The sequence below is a fragment of the Furipterus horrens genome, unplaced genomic scaffold (genome assembly GCF_987537825.1).
Source record: "Furipterus horrens unplaced genomic scaffold, mFurHor1.1.pri manual_scaffold_9, whole genome shotgun sequence".
Classification (NCBI taxonomy): domain Eukaryota; kingdom Metazoa; phylum Chordata; class Mammalia; order Chiroptera; family Furipteridae; genus Furipterus; species Furipterus horrens.
The window spans coordinates 102,717,728-102,735,343 of NW_028327179.1; the positions used below are offsets into that span (position 1 = coordinate 102,717,728).

At 59.0% G+C, this 17,616-nt stretch overlaps 1 protein-coding gene across 1 annotated transcript in view; it reads right to left on the minus strand.

The window, feature by feature from the left end:
- Positions 1 to 430: 430 nt before the first annotated feature.
- Positions 431 to 17,616, minus strand: part of PTPRN2 (protein tyrosine phosphatase receptor type N2) — a 367,694-nt gene continuing 350,508 nt past the window's right edge. Inside the window, exons 18-23 of the mRNA XM_090287741.1 lie at positions 15,761 to 15,880; positions 14,636 to 14,802; positions 9,511 to 9,564; positions 7,426 to 7,490; positions 1,950 to 2,023; positions 431 to 570 (exon numbers count right to left, since the gene is read on the minus strand). Of these exons, the coding sequence (XP_090143867.1) occupies positions 499 to 570; positions 1,950 to 2,023; positions 7,426 to 7,490; positions 9,511 to 9,564; positions 14,636 to 14,802; positions 15,761 to 15,880 (552 nt within the window). The 3' untranslated portion in view covers positions 431 to 498. The remainder of the gene's footprint in view (positions 571 to 1,949; positions 2,024 to 7,425; positions 7,491 to 9,510; positions 9,565 to 14,635; positions 14,803 to 15,760; positions 15,881 to 17,616) is intronic.

Consider the following 17,616-nt stretch of genomic DNA (forward strand, 5'->3'; position numbering starts at 1 on the left):
TCCTCATTTGTCGCAAAGCTGCAGAATGTCCACTTCTGTCCATCTAACACCTGGGTCAGCCCACGGTTTCTCCCGGGGATGAACCTCCCTAAAGACAGAGGTGCCTCCACATTCTGTGGCGCCCCCTGGGCCCCTCCCGCACACGACGCGGCCCCGGGAAGTTACAGGTTCGAGGCCGACCCAGGACCCTGAAGATGCCGGGACCACTGAGCGCGGACAGTGTCATTTGCAGATGGGAACGTGAGCTGAAGCGGAGCTTTAGGGAAAATTAAGTTCTTGTCCAGACGGGAACAGCCACCCCTGCTGGCCTGCCCCCGGGCCTGGCGTTTCTGCAGACCTCTCTTTATTCTTGTGGGATTGAATGAAAATACACATTTTTATGCTAACTGGGGTGACTACAGGATGCTGGGGACTCCAGTGCTGGGTGCTGGGTGGTCACAGTGGAGACGCGGATCCACACCGTGCGTCCCAGCCGGGTGCTCGGAGCGCGCCGCGAGCTCACTGGGGGAGGGCCTTGAGGATGACGTTCACCTCCTCGGCCACCGCAGTCAGCGCAAACTCGAACTGCTCCTGCAGGGACAGCGGGGGGAGGGGACAGCGGGGCACTGTGAGGGGGTGGCTGGGCGGTTACCGGAGAGGACCTGACTCCCCCAGGATCCTGGTGCTGTCATGCCCCCCACGTGACAGCAGGGTGACCCTGAGTCCCTGCCCTGGGGAGGGGGTGGTGGGGTTGGGCACTCACTTCCTGTCCTCCGACACTGCCCGTGGGGGCGTGAGCTGGGAGATGGGAAGGTGTGACGGGCACTTGGAGATGATACCTATTATTTCTGCAATTTTTTGCAGTTGTGAAATAATTGCAGAATAAAATATTTAATTTTAAAATAAAACAACTTCTAGGAAACAACGTGTGTCTTGAGATACAACGTATTTCCCTACTGCTCACATAAGCGCTGTGACCACCCTGCCTGTCACAGGTGCTGACACTGGCTGGGGGTCGGGGCCAGGCAGCAGCCCCCGCCCTGTGCCCCCAGCGCTCCCCAGTGCCGCCCCGGGGCTGGAGCAGAGGACCCGTGAGCTCCCTGACGGGTTCAGGAAGAGGGGTGAGGTGAACCTGCCCTCGTGCGTGGCTGACCTGTGGTGCGCGACCAGCCTAATGCCCGGGTGTCTTATGAGATGACCTTCCGGGTCCAACGGCTCAGTTGCGCCTTCTGTGGCTACTGCTTCTGCCTTCTGAGGGGACCAGGGAACGCGCGCACGTCATGGGGGACTCAGGACCCAGGAAGTGTGTCCCCTGGCTTGCCTGGGGTCCCTGACTGTCACTACCAGGCGCCAAGCAGAATCCAGAGCATCTTGGGAGCTTGATGTCACTTTTTGTAACAGAGCCCTCAGGTGTGAAGAGGTGATTTTGCGAGGACATCGTTTAAAGACCAGGTGTCCTGTGGGGGCGGCCCTGCTCGGGCACGGGGCAGGCGTGTTCAGCGGCTGCCGGACACACGTGTCTGGAACGCGGTGGGCCATTACTGTCACCTGTTTCTAGTCCTAGTTCACCCGAGGCCAATGGTGGTCTTGTCCTGAGCCCAGATGCTGCAAACTCAGCCTGCTCGGCATGTGTGCACAGGAGCTGTTTGGGGATGCTCAGGGACCCCGAGACCTCTGGGGACATCCCTATGACCCCTGTCTGATGAGCACACAGCAGAGCTGTGGGTGAGGGGGCTGGAGACACGGGAGACTGGGAAGAATCCAGAATGTTCCTCTGCAAAGGGTGCCGGGTCCGCAATGGCCTCTTTCTAGGGTCCCCTGCCCTGATCTGGGGGACAATAGCCTGGCCATGTGAGACCTGGCCCATCCATGACATTGCCATGTTGGGGTTGCCAGGACCGTCCCAGGAAGGGGCCTGTCCACGGGGGGCACTGAGCCGTACCTCCTCCCCGCCCGGGTCCCGGCCGTACCTTGGTCTGGACCATGCCTGGCCTCTGGTCCCGCAGGTGCTCCAAGGTGGCCGCAATATCGATTTCCTTCGCGCCTGCAATGCACAAACGGAGCTGCGCTCAGACACGGGGCACCCACGGGCTGCCCTCCCCCGTGCCCGGTCCCCGTCGGGCGGAGGCCGAGAGGAGAAGACTGGGCTCGGCTGCGCCCAGCGCTTGCGCACACGCGGTGGCGGCGGCGGCTTCCCAGGCGGGAACTCAAGAGCCAGGCTGAGAGCCGTACTCGGTGCCGGCACCGTGACGCTGGCGGTAAGCCAGTGCCGGTGGGAAATACAGTCCAGTTTTCAGGCATTTTAAAAAATATTTTAAATCATAGTACGTAGCATACAGGTTTAGATTTTGGTTGCATTGGGTTTTTTTAACTTAGAGAAATGAAAAATTAGGCTAGTCATATTCATCTCAGTATTGGCTTTAAATGTAGTGTTCTCTGCCTTTTATTTATCTTATTTACTTTTTAAAAGTAAATGTGTGGTTGCTTCTCACACGCCCCCAAACTGGGGACCTGGCCACAGCCCAGGCAGGTGCCGACTGGGAATCGAACCGGCGACCCTTTGATTTGCAGGCCGGGGCTCAGTCCACTGAGCCTCCCCAGCCAGAACTGTCCTTTGCCTTTTAAAGCCGCATGTTCAAACGTTCCAGAAAGACGCGATGCGGCCACGTTGACAGCCCCGGTTTCTCCCCAGGGGCCCTGGCTGGCGGCGGGCAACCCGGCTTCTGTGGGCGTCACACGACCCGACCCGCTCACTTTAGCCTCGCGCTTGGCTCAGCACTGTCCCCGGCCGGTCCTTTCACTAAGTCCTCTGGGAGACGGGGCAGGACGCAGCCCAGGCGGCCAGCTCCCCGCAGCTCACCGGGGCGCAAAGGCTTGTTTGCCGCTGCAGACGCGGGCCGTGACCACGTACCAAGCCCCCAGCACGGTTCTGGGCGGCAGGCCACCCGTCAGCACGGCTGGGAGAACATGGAGCAGCTCTGCCCCATCCGGGTTGAACAGCCTGTCCCTCGTCACAGAGCAGGTGGCCTGCTCACCAGACCCGGACCAGCCAGGAGGAAGGGGCAAGTCCTGGCGGACGTGGGGGAGAGACCCCGAGTGGGATGCCCGTCACCCCTCAGACACAGACTCAGGAGAATGAACTTGATGTTCCTATGGCTCCGTGACCTTCAAGTCCATGTTCAAGGGCTTATGTGGGCGGAGCTGAGTGAGTGGCCAGAGCAGCAAGACTCAGGCAGGGAGGGAGGGGGCTCACGGAGGGGGAGAGGCATTCACACTGAGTGCCCGTCTGCAAAAGGGCGGGACCAACCAGGCACCAGGACCTGGGCTGAACCCCTGGGCAGCCGGCCCAAGGCCCCGACCTTCCTGTCCCCGCATTCCTGTCTGTGCATGGGGACCATGGGGCGCATGTGTCCCCAAGGCTGCAGGGATGGCGCGGGGTCTGCCGCGAGCCCTCAGGGACTGCCGGGCAACACATGCCATGTGTGTGGGGACACCAGGGCCTTTGTGGGGAGGAGGTTTCCCTACGGGTGGCCTGGCGTGCCTGGGCGTTCAGAAGAACTCCTTCTGGCAGGAGACGGGGTGCCCTTCAGGTCCTGGGGTTCCTTGCCAGCTCCTCCTCAGGCGTGTTCAGACATTGACCAGGCCGCAGGGAGTATAATTTTGTTTAAAGGGAGTCTGTGGATTTGTTTTTTCACTCCCCCCCACAGGACCTTTATTGATTTGAGAGAGAGAGAGAGGATGGGAGAGAGACACACCGATTTGTTGCCTTGTGTACATGCCCTGACTGGGGATCGAACCCACCGCCTTAGGGATGACGCGCCAACCAACGGAGCCACCTGGCCAGGGCTGAGGAGCCGATTTAAAATTTTTCATTCACTTCAGTTGCCCCATGTGGCCGGGGCTGCTGTGCTGAGCAGAGCGTCAGGTTTAAAATGCCCCCCAAGCCCCCCAGTGTTCTTAAGGAGGCTGTTCGGACGCCTGTGTCAGCCCAGCAGGTGCCGGCGCCAAGGGCAGGATGGCTCTGCAAGCTGGCCCCGCCCTCTCTGCTCTGCAAGCTCTCGGGGCCCACAGTGGTCCCCATCGGCCGCCGCGACCTTGCTATTAAAAGTTAACATCTAAGGAAACATGGGGGACTCTTCACGGTGTCGGGCTGGGCAAAACTTTCTGGGACGTGATACCAAAAGCACCTGCACCAAAGGAAAACTGGGTAAACTGGGCTTCGTCCAAGTTCAATGCTTCTCTGCACCGAAGGGCGTCAGCCACAGACCCAGGCGGGGCCTGTCACAGGCCCGAGAAGGACGGATACACAGGCCGGACAGAGAACTCCCACAACTCAACACCGACAAAAAGCAGCCCGATCACAAAAATGAGCCCAGGGCTGAACATTTTTCCAAAGAAGACATAGGTCTAGCCCCCAACACAGACGCAACCGAAGCACAATGAGGTAAGACGTCACCCCGTCAGGTCGGTGCGTCCTGTGAGCAAAAACAGACGACGGAAAACCACAAACGCTGACGGGGCTGCGGAGGAATGGGACCTCCACGCACTGCGTGAAACTGCGCAGGTCCCTCAGAAAGTCAGCCGTAGCGTTAACGACCGCACGACCCAGTCATTCCGCGTCCGGGCACCGCCCCCCCCGCCCAGAGGAACGGAAGCAGAAGCCTAAGGAGGTCTTCGCACAGACACGTGCACAGCAGCCGGAGACGGGCACACAGGGTGTCCACTGACGGGACGGTGAACAGACCGTGGGAGACGGAAGACGATTCAGCCTTAAAAAGGACAGAAGTGCTGTCACCGCACGGGGCGAACCTTGAGGACGCCGGGCAGAGGGAACAAGCCAGACGCTGACGGACAGGTGCGCGCCCCTCCCCTGGGCGGGACCCGGAGCCGCCAGCTTCAGAGACAAGCTGGACAGAGAAGAGGAGCTCAGTGTGTGCAAGGAGACGCTGCCTCCGTGGGACCCGCTGCTGGGATGGGACGGGCAGCGGGACCAGCGTCTGCCCCTCCCCCGGGGCAGCGTCACGCTGGCACCCTGAGCTTAGAAGGCAGCTCCAGGCCCTCCAGAGGGGAGTGCCCGGCCCTCCCACCTGCCGGCAGGAGAAAAGGCTGCCCCAGTGCGCTGTGGGCTCCGGGTATGAGCGGCAGCGCGGGCGGGGGTTGCGGAGCCCTCAGCGGCAGGCAGTGTCTCCTGGGGTGACCCGCAAACGTGTGCTTTGGGAAGCCCCGCCGTCCATTCCTTAAAAGAGCAAAACCAAACCGATGCAGCAGAACAAAGCAAAACCCCGCGCAGAGAGACGCCGCAGACGGCGCTTTAGAAGCGCAGCCCTGGGAACCTCGTGGCTGCAGAGGGACCGGCCCTGTCTGAGCTCGGTCTTCCCGCGAGATGGTCCGACGCAGCCCGAACACTAGTTCCGAGGCAAAGTGCCAACCACGAGTCAGAAGCGCCGCCCAGGAGAAGGGGCCCGGGAACCTCCCAGGTGGGCGCTGACCCCCAGCCTGTGTCCTGGGATTCCAAGCGGCAGCCCCATCCACTTGCTAGTCAACTAGACTTAAATTATTCCCTGTTTATTTCTCAGAAGCCCCTGGAGTAGTGCCGAGGTCCCTAATCCCCAGGGGTCGCGTGAATGGGGGCCCCCGTGAATGGGGGCCCCGCAGCCCAGCTGGGCTCTGGAGAGCTGAGCATGGCCTGGGTGCAGGAGGCGTGGCCAAGGCATTCTTTGGTCTGCGTGCAGCTCATTCCCTTTAAGAAAAGGAAACGGGAAGAAAGCTTTCGTGTCCGGGCTTTGGGCCTTTGATCACTGGGTGAGCGCGGGCCTCTAGGTTCCCAGGCCAGACAAAGGCTGGGGCCGCAGCGCTGGGAAAGGGCCCCTGGCCGCCAGGGACCGCCCTGCCCTTTGACCTCTCCCAAGACTGCGGCCGCCAGGGTCAGGGGATTTGACCTGCAGGCCGGGGCAGAGGGGAGCAGGTCAAGAACAGAATGGGGCGACGGATCTCAGGAGAGGCCTGGGCACAGCCCCCTGGGGCCAGTTCTGCGCGGCTGGTCCGGCCCTGTGGGACGCCAGCCACACCCCTGGTGGGATGTGACACTGCAGGGTCCCCAGCCAGTGATCCTGTACTGCTGCAAGGGCAGTGGTGGGCTTCTCTGTGCGGCAGGCCCCGGGCCCCTGAAACGCAGGTTCTATCCCACCCGCTGGGTCAATGCCAAGGTGGGCCCAGAAATCCTAAGACGGCGGCCAAGCCACACCAACGCCTCCTTCCCGTGACAAGCCAGGCTCTGTGTTCCGGACCCTGTGCCCAGTGGGTTCCTGCGTCAGGCTGTGACAAGCACAGGCGACATCCCCCACACGCCAGACGACCGGATTTTCCGGAAGCGGCTGGTTTAATGGAAAGCAGATATTGCGTGTGAGGCAGGCGGAGAGGGGAGGGCGGGTGATCAGGGAAGAAACACATGTTCCACTGAGGCTCTGAGTCCCAATTCTGCAAATTCCCAACGAGAAGACGAATCTGAGGGACACAAGTGGCCTGAAGGAACGGCAATAAGGGACATCCCCGCCCACAAAGCTGGGTCCTGTTAAGGTCTGAAAACAAAGGGCCCCGGCGTCTGCATCGGCGAGGCCTTTCTTTGTTTGCTCACGGGCAGCATTGAGCTGACCAGGGGCTTGAAGTGAGGTTTGCTGGTTTCATTCTCCCCGCGGCAGAGGCAGCGGCGGAGGCGATGGTGGCAGCTGGGCGCCCGCAGGGGGCAGCCCTCCGCTGGGCAGAGTCCTCCAGGCCCTGGTTGTCGGGCTGGGGGTGGCTCTAGTCCTTCCATTGGAAAGGCCACGGTTTTATTCCCACACATCTGTCTCTGGGCTAAGGATGAACCCTACTTATTTCCTTAGCTAGAGGAAAACAAGTAAGGAGAAGGCCTATTGGGGGTCCCGGCCCGTGGGTGCAAGTGTGTGGAAATCAGTGCTGCAGTCAGACCCAGGGCCGAGGACGCAGCTCAGGGATGACAGGCGCCCGGTCCCTGGGGAGCACCCGCGGCTGGTCCAGGGGACGCCATGAGGGGCCCCGGCACGCGGCCTCACTGACAGATGGACGGGGGTCCAAAGCTTCATAGGAGGTAAGGTGGCTTCGGTGTGGCAACTGTGCCACCAGAGGTCTCAGGTGGCTCTAGAACGTTCCTGGACACGCGGTTATGACAGGGGAGGTTTGCACGCAGCACGTTACGGAGGCTCGGGAGACCCGACGCTACCCGGCGTGGTCAGCTCGGGCTTGGCCAGCGTCCAGCTGCGGTGCGCGCCGGGCCCAGAGCACGGGGCTCAGAGTCCCTGGTTCGTTCTCACAGGCCCCACAGAGAGGACAACGCGGCTGATTCGTCCCGGGCCCCCGTGAGCAGGGCACCAGGCTGCCATAGCAGCGCCACCCCCGGCTCAGCCCCCGCAAAGCAGCGCCCGGTCTCACCTTTGGCCATCTTGTTGAGGACCATGTCGATCAGGATGTAGGTGCCGCTCCGGCCCGCGCCGTCGCTGCCAACAGAAGGAGAGAGGTGAGAGCGCCGCCCGCGCCCGCGCCCCCCGGGCCAAGCCTGCGCCAGCTCTCTGCCCCCCGTGTCTGGGTGGGGCTCGTGCGGAGCATGCTGCGGATGAGAGAGAGGGGGGAGCCGTGGGACCGGAGGGGGGAGCGGGGGAGGGAGGAGGAGGGGGAGAGGAGGACAAAGAGGAGGACGGGAGGAAGACGAGAAGGAAGAGGAAGTGGAGAAGAGAGGAGGAGGAGGGAGAGCAGGGAGAGGAAGAGGCTGCGCAGTGGCCGTGTGGGCAGCCAATGTGCCTGTGTGGGTTTGTTCCTTCCTTTCTTTCCCTCTTTGACCAAAAACGGGGTAGATTTTGTGATAAAAGAACGAAACCGGTGACAGAGCTGATGGCATCTGTGTTCCCAGTGCCCCCCAGCTCTGTGAGACCCACAGCCCCGCAGCAGGCAGGCAGGGCGCTGGGCATCACACGGGGGGCAGGCACACCCCAACGTCCCTCCTCGCTCCCTGGTCCGCACCCGCTTCCTGTCCCCGTGACCCCCGCTGCACTCGGGACGCTCCCCACCGGGAGTTGTGCCTCAACAGCAGCCTGCGGAGGAGAATGAGAAAGGGGCGCGCCCTCCTTTTCTGCACGAATGTGGGGGGCCTCGCTGTCCCCACGCGCTGTGTCCCCGAGACGTGTTCTTTCTAAGCAGGCTGTCCTCACCGGGAGCAGCTCCTGGCAGAGGGTTTTACCTTCATCCTCCTGGAGAAAGCAACTGTGACTTAAAGGAGAAAACAAATGATCCCCCTGCAGGACTTGGGGAGCTCGGCCAGTAAAGGCCACATCACGTGCTCTCGGCCTCGGGCCTGGGTGTGGCCGTAATCCCGGGAGGGCACTGGGGGCCTGCAGGCTGCTCCTCTGTAGCCGAGACTCGCCACGTCGGCGTAACATGTCTCCTCCAAACAACGGTGAAGGAGCTGCAGCTGGGGGGCTGACTAGTCCGCACTGCGCCCCCCGCCCCCGCCCAGGTGGCTGGGGACACGCAGCAGAGCTGGCCTCCCTCTGGTCACTGGGTTTGCTCAATGCTCCTCTAGGGGAACTCTCTTCGCACGGATATTTCAAAATCCGCCACAAAGCCTTCCAGCTACCTGCTGCCTGTCTGGGGCACTCGCGGGTGACAATGACCCATTCTAGACGTTGAGGAAACCAAACCATCTCTGTTCTCTCCCTCTTCTTGTAGACCGACACAGACAGACAGACACGCACACAAACACAGAGACATACACGGACTGACACACACAGACACACATGCACAGAAACACGGATATACAAGTCATACGTGCCACACGCACATACACGCACTTCTTGGCTGAACGGAGAGACCGGGCGCTCCATGTTTGGAGGGGTGCCCCCCAGGCAGGAAGGAATGTTCTACAAGATGGTTCTAGAACACGGATGAGGTTCTTTACCAAAAATAGGCGAGCTCAAGCCTCAGAGCGAGTAGGAGTGAGAGGCTGTCCTCCTACGGGCGTGGCGTGACCTACGTGGGGGCGGGAGCCTCGCCTGGACTCACGCGGTGACCCAGAGTGGCCACCCCCCCTGATGCACTGGCAGGTTCTGTCCCATTTGGGACCCGCCCATGCCTTTCTTACCACCTGCGCCGGGTCCCAAGCCTCGGCTCAGTGTACTGGGGGGGGGGGGGGGCGAGACAGTGCAGCGGATCGAGAACACTGTCCCCAAGTTCCTGGGTTGTGGCCCCACAAGGGACTAAGGAAACCAGGGGGCAGGCAGGAACGTTTGGGAGCAGCCCGCAGCACCCAGCACCGCGGCTTGTCGGAGAGCAGAGGCCACGGGCAGGGAGGGCACCGCAGCCCCGTCCAGCGCCACGGAAACTCAGTTACGGCTCCGGCTCCTCTCCAGGGGCCGCCTGGGCACAGTCACGAAAGCCGCGAGAAAGCTCGCCTTCTGCCCTGAACTGCGGTCTGTGCTCTGAGGTGGCAAACACTTCTTAATCCCGGTGAAAAGTTGTACTTGCCTGCAATGAACAATTATTGGACAAGATCGGCCCTTGTAGCACTTGTTTACTTTTCTGAAATAAAAAGAGACAGGAATCGCCGTTACGCACAGTCCTCGGCCTTCCCAGCCCAGGCCACCACCAACCGAGGCAAATGTCTCCCGACATCGTTTGCAGTAGCCTGGTTTTAACAAAGGAAATCAAAACGACACACACACGCTCTCAAAGATTTCTTTTCCTTTCCAATAGCAAGTTCTTAAGCAGAGCTTTAAAAACCGTTCTTACGCTGCCCCGACTTCTTCTGTCCCTTTACAAGTATGAACTCGAGGCCTCAGGCCAGCGGGCCACCAGCTTGTCCCGGCCCCGTCTCGCCTACAGCCGAGGCCACCCGTGTTTGGTGGTGGTTGTGAAATGGGGGTCCAGGTTCTTCACTGAACTTTTTGGGTTTTGCAATATATGCTTCGAATTTCTTACACTCTAGACACCACCCTGGGACACACTGTCATTGTTTCGTCCCCAGGCGGCTCCTTATGGAGACCCCATTGGTGTGTGGGCTCGGGAAGCAGGTCTGAGTGACGGAGAAGCCTCAGCCGCATTCCCGACAAGTGGTCCCGTTTTCATAAATTTGGGGATGTTACAAACAACCTCACTGTGCAGATGTTAGGTCAGAACTTATAAAAATTAACAAGCTTAGATGAAGAGTTTGTAACTACTCAGAACAGAGGCTCACTTGAAATTCACGTACAAACACCAACATTGTTTAAGTCAGTGAAACAAGGAAACTTATTTACAAAGCAATGGAAATTCGCAGTAAAATAGTTCTGAATGAAGAAAACGAAAGGCCGACTCTGGTCACTGGAAGGAACCCTGCGAGGGGTGTGTCTGAACTTGCACCAGGGGTGACGTGAGGCCAAAGGTAAGAAAGAGTGACAGGCGGGAACAGTCTCGTCCCTTGTCCCAGAAGCAGGAACATGTCGCATCTCTTTGCAAAGGCTTACCTGCCGCGAGAGAAAACTCAAGCAGCTGGCTGCTCTGGTACAAACCCGACAAGCCCAGAGACCAGGGTTGGGGGACAGGCGGTGACTTGGTCCCCGGCATCAGCGGTGCTTTCCCGCCTCCTCTAAGGAGTGGACGGAGGGCAGTTCTCAGGCAGGCCCCCCTGTACCCCCCGACAGGTAAGCCACACCCCACCCAGGCCTCGTGCCTGGGATTTAAAGCTTGTGGGCCCCTGAAGATGGCTTAAAGTGAAAATGAGGAGACCCTGGAGCAGGGGTCAGCTAACCGCCCAGTGCCCCTGCGGCCCCGTCTCCATTTCTGCGAGAGCCTTGCTTTTGGTGCACACGCTGCGATGCTACATTTGGGGGAGCTCCTGAAACTCAATGGAACATGTGAACCGGATGCCTTAAAATTCTTGGACCTTTAAGAGTAAAGCAGGCTGGAAAAGAGGTCCACTTGCTCCTCCTAAAACCCCCGTTCTTGGCTTGGGATAGAAAGGCGGTGTGAGCGTTGTCTCTGGCAAAGCAGATGCCAGACCTCAAGGATGCACCCTGAGGGAGTGTACATGTGTCTGCATGTCTGCACATGCGCCATGCTCATGCTCATGTGTCTGCATGCATGTGCGCGCACCATGCTCATGCTCATGTGTCTGCATGCATGTGTGCACACCATGCTTATGTGTGCTGACCGCACACATGCGCGCACCATGCTCACGTCCATGCGCACAGCGCTCATGTGTACATGCACGCGCTGCTCATATTTGTACGTGTGCGTGCGGCACACGTTTGTGTGCGTGCCATGCTCATGTGTGCTGTCTGCGCACATGCACACACATCACACCAGTATGTGCCCATGCATGCGCTGTGCTCATGCGTGGCATGTTTGTGCATGCATGAGCTCATGTGAGCACACACCTGTGCATGCGTGCATGTGTACCGTGCTCATGTGTGTACGCAGAACCAAGCAAGCTCCTTGGTCCGACCACAGCTAGGGGGGAACTATTTCTACAGGCCTTTCACTTTCAAACAGAAGATTTTACTGGAAGTTTCTCAGTCACTGGCTCTTCCCAACGGGACCCGGCTCAGCCCTGCACCTCCGACTCCCTGCTCAGCAGCCCCGGCGCGCAGGTGGGGACGGAACCCAGCTTCCCCACATTCCCACACTGGCCAGTCGCCAGGTTCTGGTCGGATTTCAGGACGGGCCAAGCACAGCAAACACAGCGAAGGAGTAAATGGAACTGGATGCCCTTCCTTAACCTGGTGGTTTCAGGAAACGTGGGTGGCAGGGTCTCTGGGACGAAGTCCCCTGGTGGCTGGTCAGCACCGCTCTGGCCAGACTCAGGGCGAATAGCCTCCCTGACCACTGTGGCCCCATGTGCTCTCCATTCTGGCCTCTCCTGTCTCCGTTTTGTGATACATTTGAGATACTGTCTCCAACGCGTCCCGGCTGGCTGCCGAGGCGGCCCCAGGAGGGTGGGGCTGTCACCTTTACACCCACGCCAGCCTGGCCCGCACTGAACCTGTTTACACAACAGCCAGGGGGTGGCAGTGCAGATACAAGGTGCTGCTGCGGTTCAGAATTTTATTACAGAGAATCGTGTGCTTGGTTTGTGACAACGTGAGACACCAGAACAGAAAAGCATCGGCATCGCGTGGTCAACGGACGCGGCCATCTGGCCGACCCGCGACAGCGGCAGAGCGTTCACCCCGCCCGCAGTGCGCGCTGCCTTGTTTCACGCTGCGAGGACACAGCGTCAGTAAGCAGAGGCGCGCACGTGGAGAGACGCGGCACTAGGTGTCCCTCAGCTGGACGACCTCGCTGAGAAAGAAGGGTTAGTGATACAAACCAACCCACGGGTCCCCGAGCGGCAAGGAGCGGCAAGCGAGGTCAGAGGTCGTTAGAGGCTCAGAAAGGGGTCCCCACACTGTCCCCTGCAGTCAAGTCACAGTTTCCAATGATCACTTTTGTGACTATGCAACTGGGCTCATATTACTAGCTGCAACGTCACAAAAATGACACTGGCCACCGCTAATTAGCTGGCAAAGTAAGGGTTTGTCCACTTTTACTGGGAGCAGCACTAGTGACCGCCAGGGCACACAGGAAGACGGGAGTGGATCAGAGAGATGCAGAGAGATGTTTGTACAGCGAAGCCCTCCGCGCGAGGCTCATGGTCTCTGAGCTGAGCAGCTTCTCCTTCAGGTGTGAATGGGCTCCCTCTGGGCTCCAGAAATGTTGGACGGCACATCTCCGCGTCTGACGCCCGCTCTGGCGGGAGGGAGTGGCACAGCGGCACTGCTGTTCACAGGAAGCCGACCTCTCTGTTGTGTGAGGAGGACCAGACCCCTCTGGGGCAGCCACCCCTTCCCGAGCACGGGAATCGGGGTGCTTTGCACCCGTCAGCGCAGAAAACCACACGGCCGCCATCCGTGGGCAAGCACGGTGCGTCCTGAGCGTGTAATCATTCACATGAGTGGTCTGGCTCCTGCGCGAATGGCAGCTTTGGCGGACCTGCTGGCGGGGGGGACAATGAGGCTGTAAAACTGTGTCTGGAGCTTCATGTTCCCTCTAATGGAACAAAATCCTTCTTGAGCCCCATCTCCTCAAGCTCTAGAGGAAGGGAAAGTGGAGAATCCAATCTTTGTTCCTGACAAACTGTCAGGGCGGACGGTAAATTCCATATGCGGACACAGATATAGAAGTATGCCTGTGTACACATGTGAACAAACACGGATGAGCATACAGACCAGGCATGGGGGTGCCCTCCCGTCTGTGTGGCACCACCGTCTGCCAGTGACGTCCAGTGTTTGAAGACTCCGAGGCGAGATGTTTGGGTAGCATGTCTTCAGACACATATCTGTACTGAGAACATGTATGTGATGGCAGGACATTAGGAACACTGTGTTGCCCCTGTTTGCGGGTTTGTCTGGGATTCCCCGTGTCCCGCCTCTTCGGGAGGGGCGGGTCCCTGCCGCGTCGGTGCCCCCGACACCAGAGGCACGTCTCTCCTTTAGCTCTTCCACACGCTATAGGATCCAAAGCGCTAGTCCCATTAAAAAACCTGTTTGCTTTCGAAGTGGACTAAAAAGCAAGAGAAATGGCGTCACTGGGACCTAGGCCTCTGTGACAGGTGGATCCAGAAATCCCGACGTGCCCACCTCTCGGGGACCGCGGTGACGCTGGGTCGCTGCGTGGTTGTCCACAGTCTCCAGGTCCTGCTTCCGAGAGTGACCTGACGCCTCTCCAGGCAGCGTCCAGGCGGTTGCGCGTGAGCTCAGGACTCGGTTATGGACGCCGCTCAGCCTTATTCTCTCTGCAGCTGTGCACGCCCCTCCCTCCGCTGCGCGGCCAGTGCTCACCAATCCCTGTCACCAAATCTGATTACGAGGAAGCTTGGCCTTACATTTCACTTTTTCCGCATTGTCAGTATCTTCCCGCACGAAGGAGTCTAGCGTTCGTTCCTGCAGCTCAATAAACGTGTGTTAAAGCAAGACGCTCCCTGGGGGATGAGGCGTGAACAAAAGACTGGACGTTTCTAAACTGTCAGCTTCAAAGTTGCACTAAAAATGCGAACAGTCGTGTGCTAACGCTGCCCAGGCTTTCAGCCAGAACGATCCCTCTCAGAACCTGGGCCAACGCTTGTTGAATCTCAGCACCGCAGCGAACTAAAAATCTGGGCTTTGCGCATCGATAAGTGGAATAGAGACTTCAGGATTCTTCTTCACTTGGAGAGTCTTGTGAAAAAGAATGGACATCAGGTCCAGCACAGGGAATAGAATCAGTAATACTGTAGGGCCGGGGGGGTGCCAGACTGACCGAGGGGACCGCTTTGTAAATTACACGATTGTCTAACCACGTGCTGTGCACCTGAAACTGACAGACAACGACACTGAACGTCACTGTAACGGAAAAGAAGGGACGGCTGTGTTCCTGCAGCTCTAAGACCCCTGGTCCCCTCTCGCGCTTACCACCTGTAAAACCGAGCACGCCTCTCGCCGTCAGTGCGCAGTTAATGCAATTCCCCTCCTCTCCCGGCCCCTCGCCCGTGTGAACCTGTTTATAACTGTACGCCCTCGGCCCAGGAGCCTGCCCCCACTTCCCCGGTCTGGCGTCTGCACGGCGTGCACGGCCCTGGGCATGCCCCTCGTCCTACCTGCGGAAATCCAGAAGGGACCTTGTGGAGGACGGCACTCCCTGGTCATACCAGCTCAGGAAGTGGAACTGGGTCACCGTGCGCGTCTCGTTGGTTTGAAGATTCTTCAGGTAGAAGCTCCTCACCAGGAAGTCCTCACACCAGATGTGCTCGGAGACCAGGTTGACCTGGGCGGGGGGCCGGGGGACAGACAGGCATCAGCGAGGCGGAGGCCACACGTGGCCACCGGGCAGGCCATCGCCATGAAGGCTCCTCCTGCCTTCCCAAGTCTCACGGGGTGGGTACGAGAGGTAGCTTTGTGTGTTGGGGGGTTAAATGTCAGGTGGGAGCTTATCAGTCAAATAATTAGCGAAACGTGTTACAATTCAACACCACTCCAGTTCTTGCCTTTTCAATTTCTAACCCATATCAACCTTCCAGAAAAATCAGCAGACAGAGTCACACTTTGGACCAGACCCACGGGGTTCTTCCGCTCCGGCTCCCGTGTCATCACAGGTGGCGGCGCCTGGACGCAGGAAGAGGAACCAGGGCCTCACTCAGGCTCGCGACCAGGACTGGGGCAGGTTGAAGCCCTTCACATGACCTGGGAGCCACGACCATGTGATCTGGGGTTAACTGAAACTTGCAGCGGGTTCCTACTGTGGGGTGTGGGCGCTCTGGCTAATTTAAGGCAACGCAGAGCCACGGACGGCTCTCACGTAACTGCCCACGTTTGCTGGCTCTATCCTCAGTGTGGCTAGAAGAGGCAGTGAGAGAAATACGCCTGCCAGCAGATGCCCTCAAATAAAGACTTGGGTAGGGGGTGGCTGTGGGAGACCCTGGCGAGATGGAGCCCTAACACGGGAATAACGGCAGGTTCAGTCTTCCCAGACACCAACCCCGAACAGGCCTGGTCTCAGGACCCGGCCGAGCAGGCCCCCCTGCCAGGCCACGCTTCTGTCCTTTGTGTCTGCATCTGGATTCATAAAACTGTAAAAGTCAGACCCATGCCACCTCTGCCAGGGTCCGGCTGCTCGGGGCCCGGGGTGTCACTGGCCACGGGGCCCGGGGCCGCCTGGCTCACAGACCGGCTCCTGCAGGGACCCGGCCGCAGGGCGCGGCGCCATGGGGAGGGCGGACCGGTACCTCATAGATGTGGTAGAGGTTGGAGCCCTCGTCGGGCCAGTAGTGGTAGCACTGCCGGACGCCGTTCTCCGCCAGGGGCGTCAGCATGACGACGACCACGCAGCCGCTCTCCCACACCATCTGCAGGAGAGAACGGCCGTGCGTGTGTGACCGCCGGCTCCCTGCGCGCAGACACGCCCACGTGTGCCGCACTCGCAGGACACTGAGCTGTCTTCCCTGGACGCCGCTGCACGTCACAGCTCTGCGGGCCCTCGCCCGGGTTCTGCATGATCCACGAGGTATTAAAAGAACCCAGTGAAGTCCGTGCCTTTAAAAACCCCCTCAGGGCCCTGGCCGGTAGCTCAGTCAGTTAGAGCATCGTCCCGATGCACCGAGGTTGCGGGTTCAATCCCCGGTCAGGGCACACAACCTCTCTCTCCCTTCCTCTCTCTCTAAATCAACCAATAAAAAAATACACAAAACCTCCTCAGTTCTCATTCAGCCACGTGACTCCTCAGTTTTGCTCTGCAAAGAAACTTTCCACAGAGACACACAGAGCAGATCCCAGCACCCGCGTCCCAGCCACCTCGCCCAGGGGACTCCCGTTTTTCAGGGCGGCTGTTATTCCGTGGGACGAGAGAGACTCTTTGCAGTGACGCTTTTTGAAGAGCATCACAGGAAGTGACGTCTCACCGCCGGAAACCCACCGACTCCTCCCAAGATGCAGCAGGGCTGTTTTGATGGAAATGCACCCAAAACTGGTTTAATTCGTAACGGCCACAGTAACACAACTGCATGGCCCAGGAAACCAACACACGCACATGAAACGTGGCAAGAACGGCAAAGACGTGAGAACCCTCCAGCCCGGCTCTCAGGTCGGGGTGGGGGCTCGTGTGCCAGGGGCTGAGCAGAAGCAGGGGTCCCCCGGGCACCAGGACTTTATTGGCTCCTAAGTCATAGTGAGGAAGGCCGCTGTCCCCGCAGGGGCCACGCGCGGCTCCCAGAAACATTTACGATCAACTGCAATCAGATGTAAATGGAATAAGAGAGCTTCTGCTTCTTTTAAATACCCATATAACCATCCAATTAAAATCTTGTTATTTATCACAGCCACATATCGCAAATATAAAACGCTTTCTCTTTATAGTCCATGTTATTCAATCCCCCCACCCTGTTTAAACTATAATTTAAAAATCAGACACTGCACAACATTTTCCCTCTTTTAATATTGATTTATGTTCCCACGTGACGGAGATCGTCAGCTCTCTCGGGAACCTTGCGACGGATCATTTATATTGGAATTTAATGGAACCCGCTGACGTGTTCTCGAGAAAGCCCACAAATAAACGTGAATTATGCGCCAACCCACGCACGCCTTTCCTCCGTGCGAGCCCAGCTGCAAGCTGGAACTGGAGGCGCACGTCCACCACCAGGGCTCCAGGCCCAGCGGCCTTCCCGCTAGTGCGCCCTGCGGCCCGTAACTGCAAACTGGCCCCTGGAAGGCGCAGAGCCCATCGAAGCCGTTACGAAAATGAGGAGAAACGCAGATTTTATGAGTGTAATAAAAACACAATGATCGAGGCTGTAAACTAATCATCCAGCACTCCGCCGCGCCACCCAAGTGTGACATTAGGAAGCCCCCTCACTTAGGGGCGCTTCCAGGCGGCCAGCGCGTTCCTGCTCAGGGCGGGGGGGCGGGGGGCAGCTCTCCGAAGATCTGGGCACGATTAAATCCAAATGAAACTAATTGAAGCAAACAATCCGAAGGGCGCTCTCGGGGGTAATATTTCTTTCTAGGTCACTGCGTGTACACGCAGAAGGAGAATTTGCTACATGAGACACGCAGGCAGCCTGCCAGGGCCCCGGCCCTCCCCGCT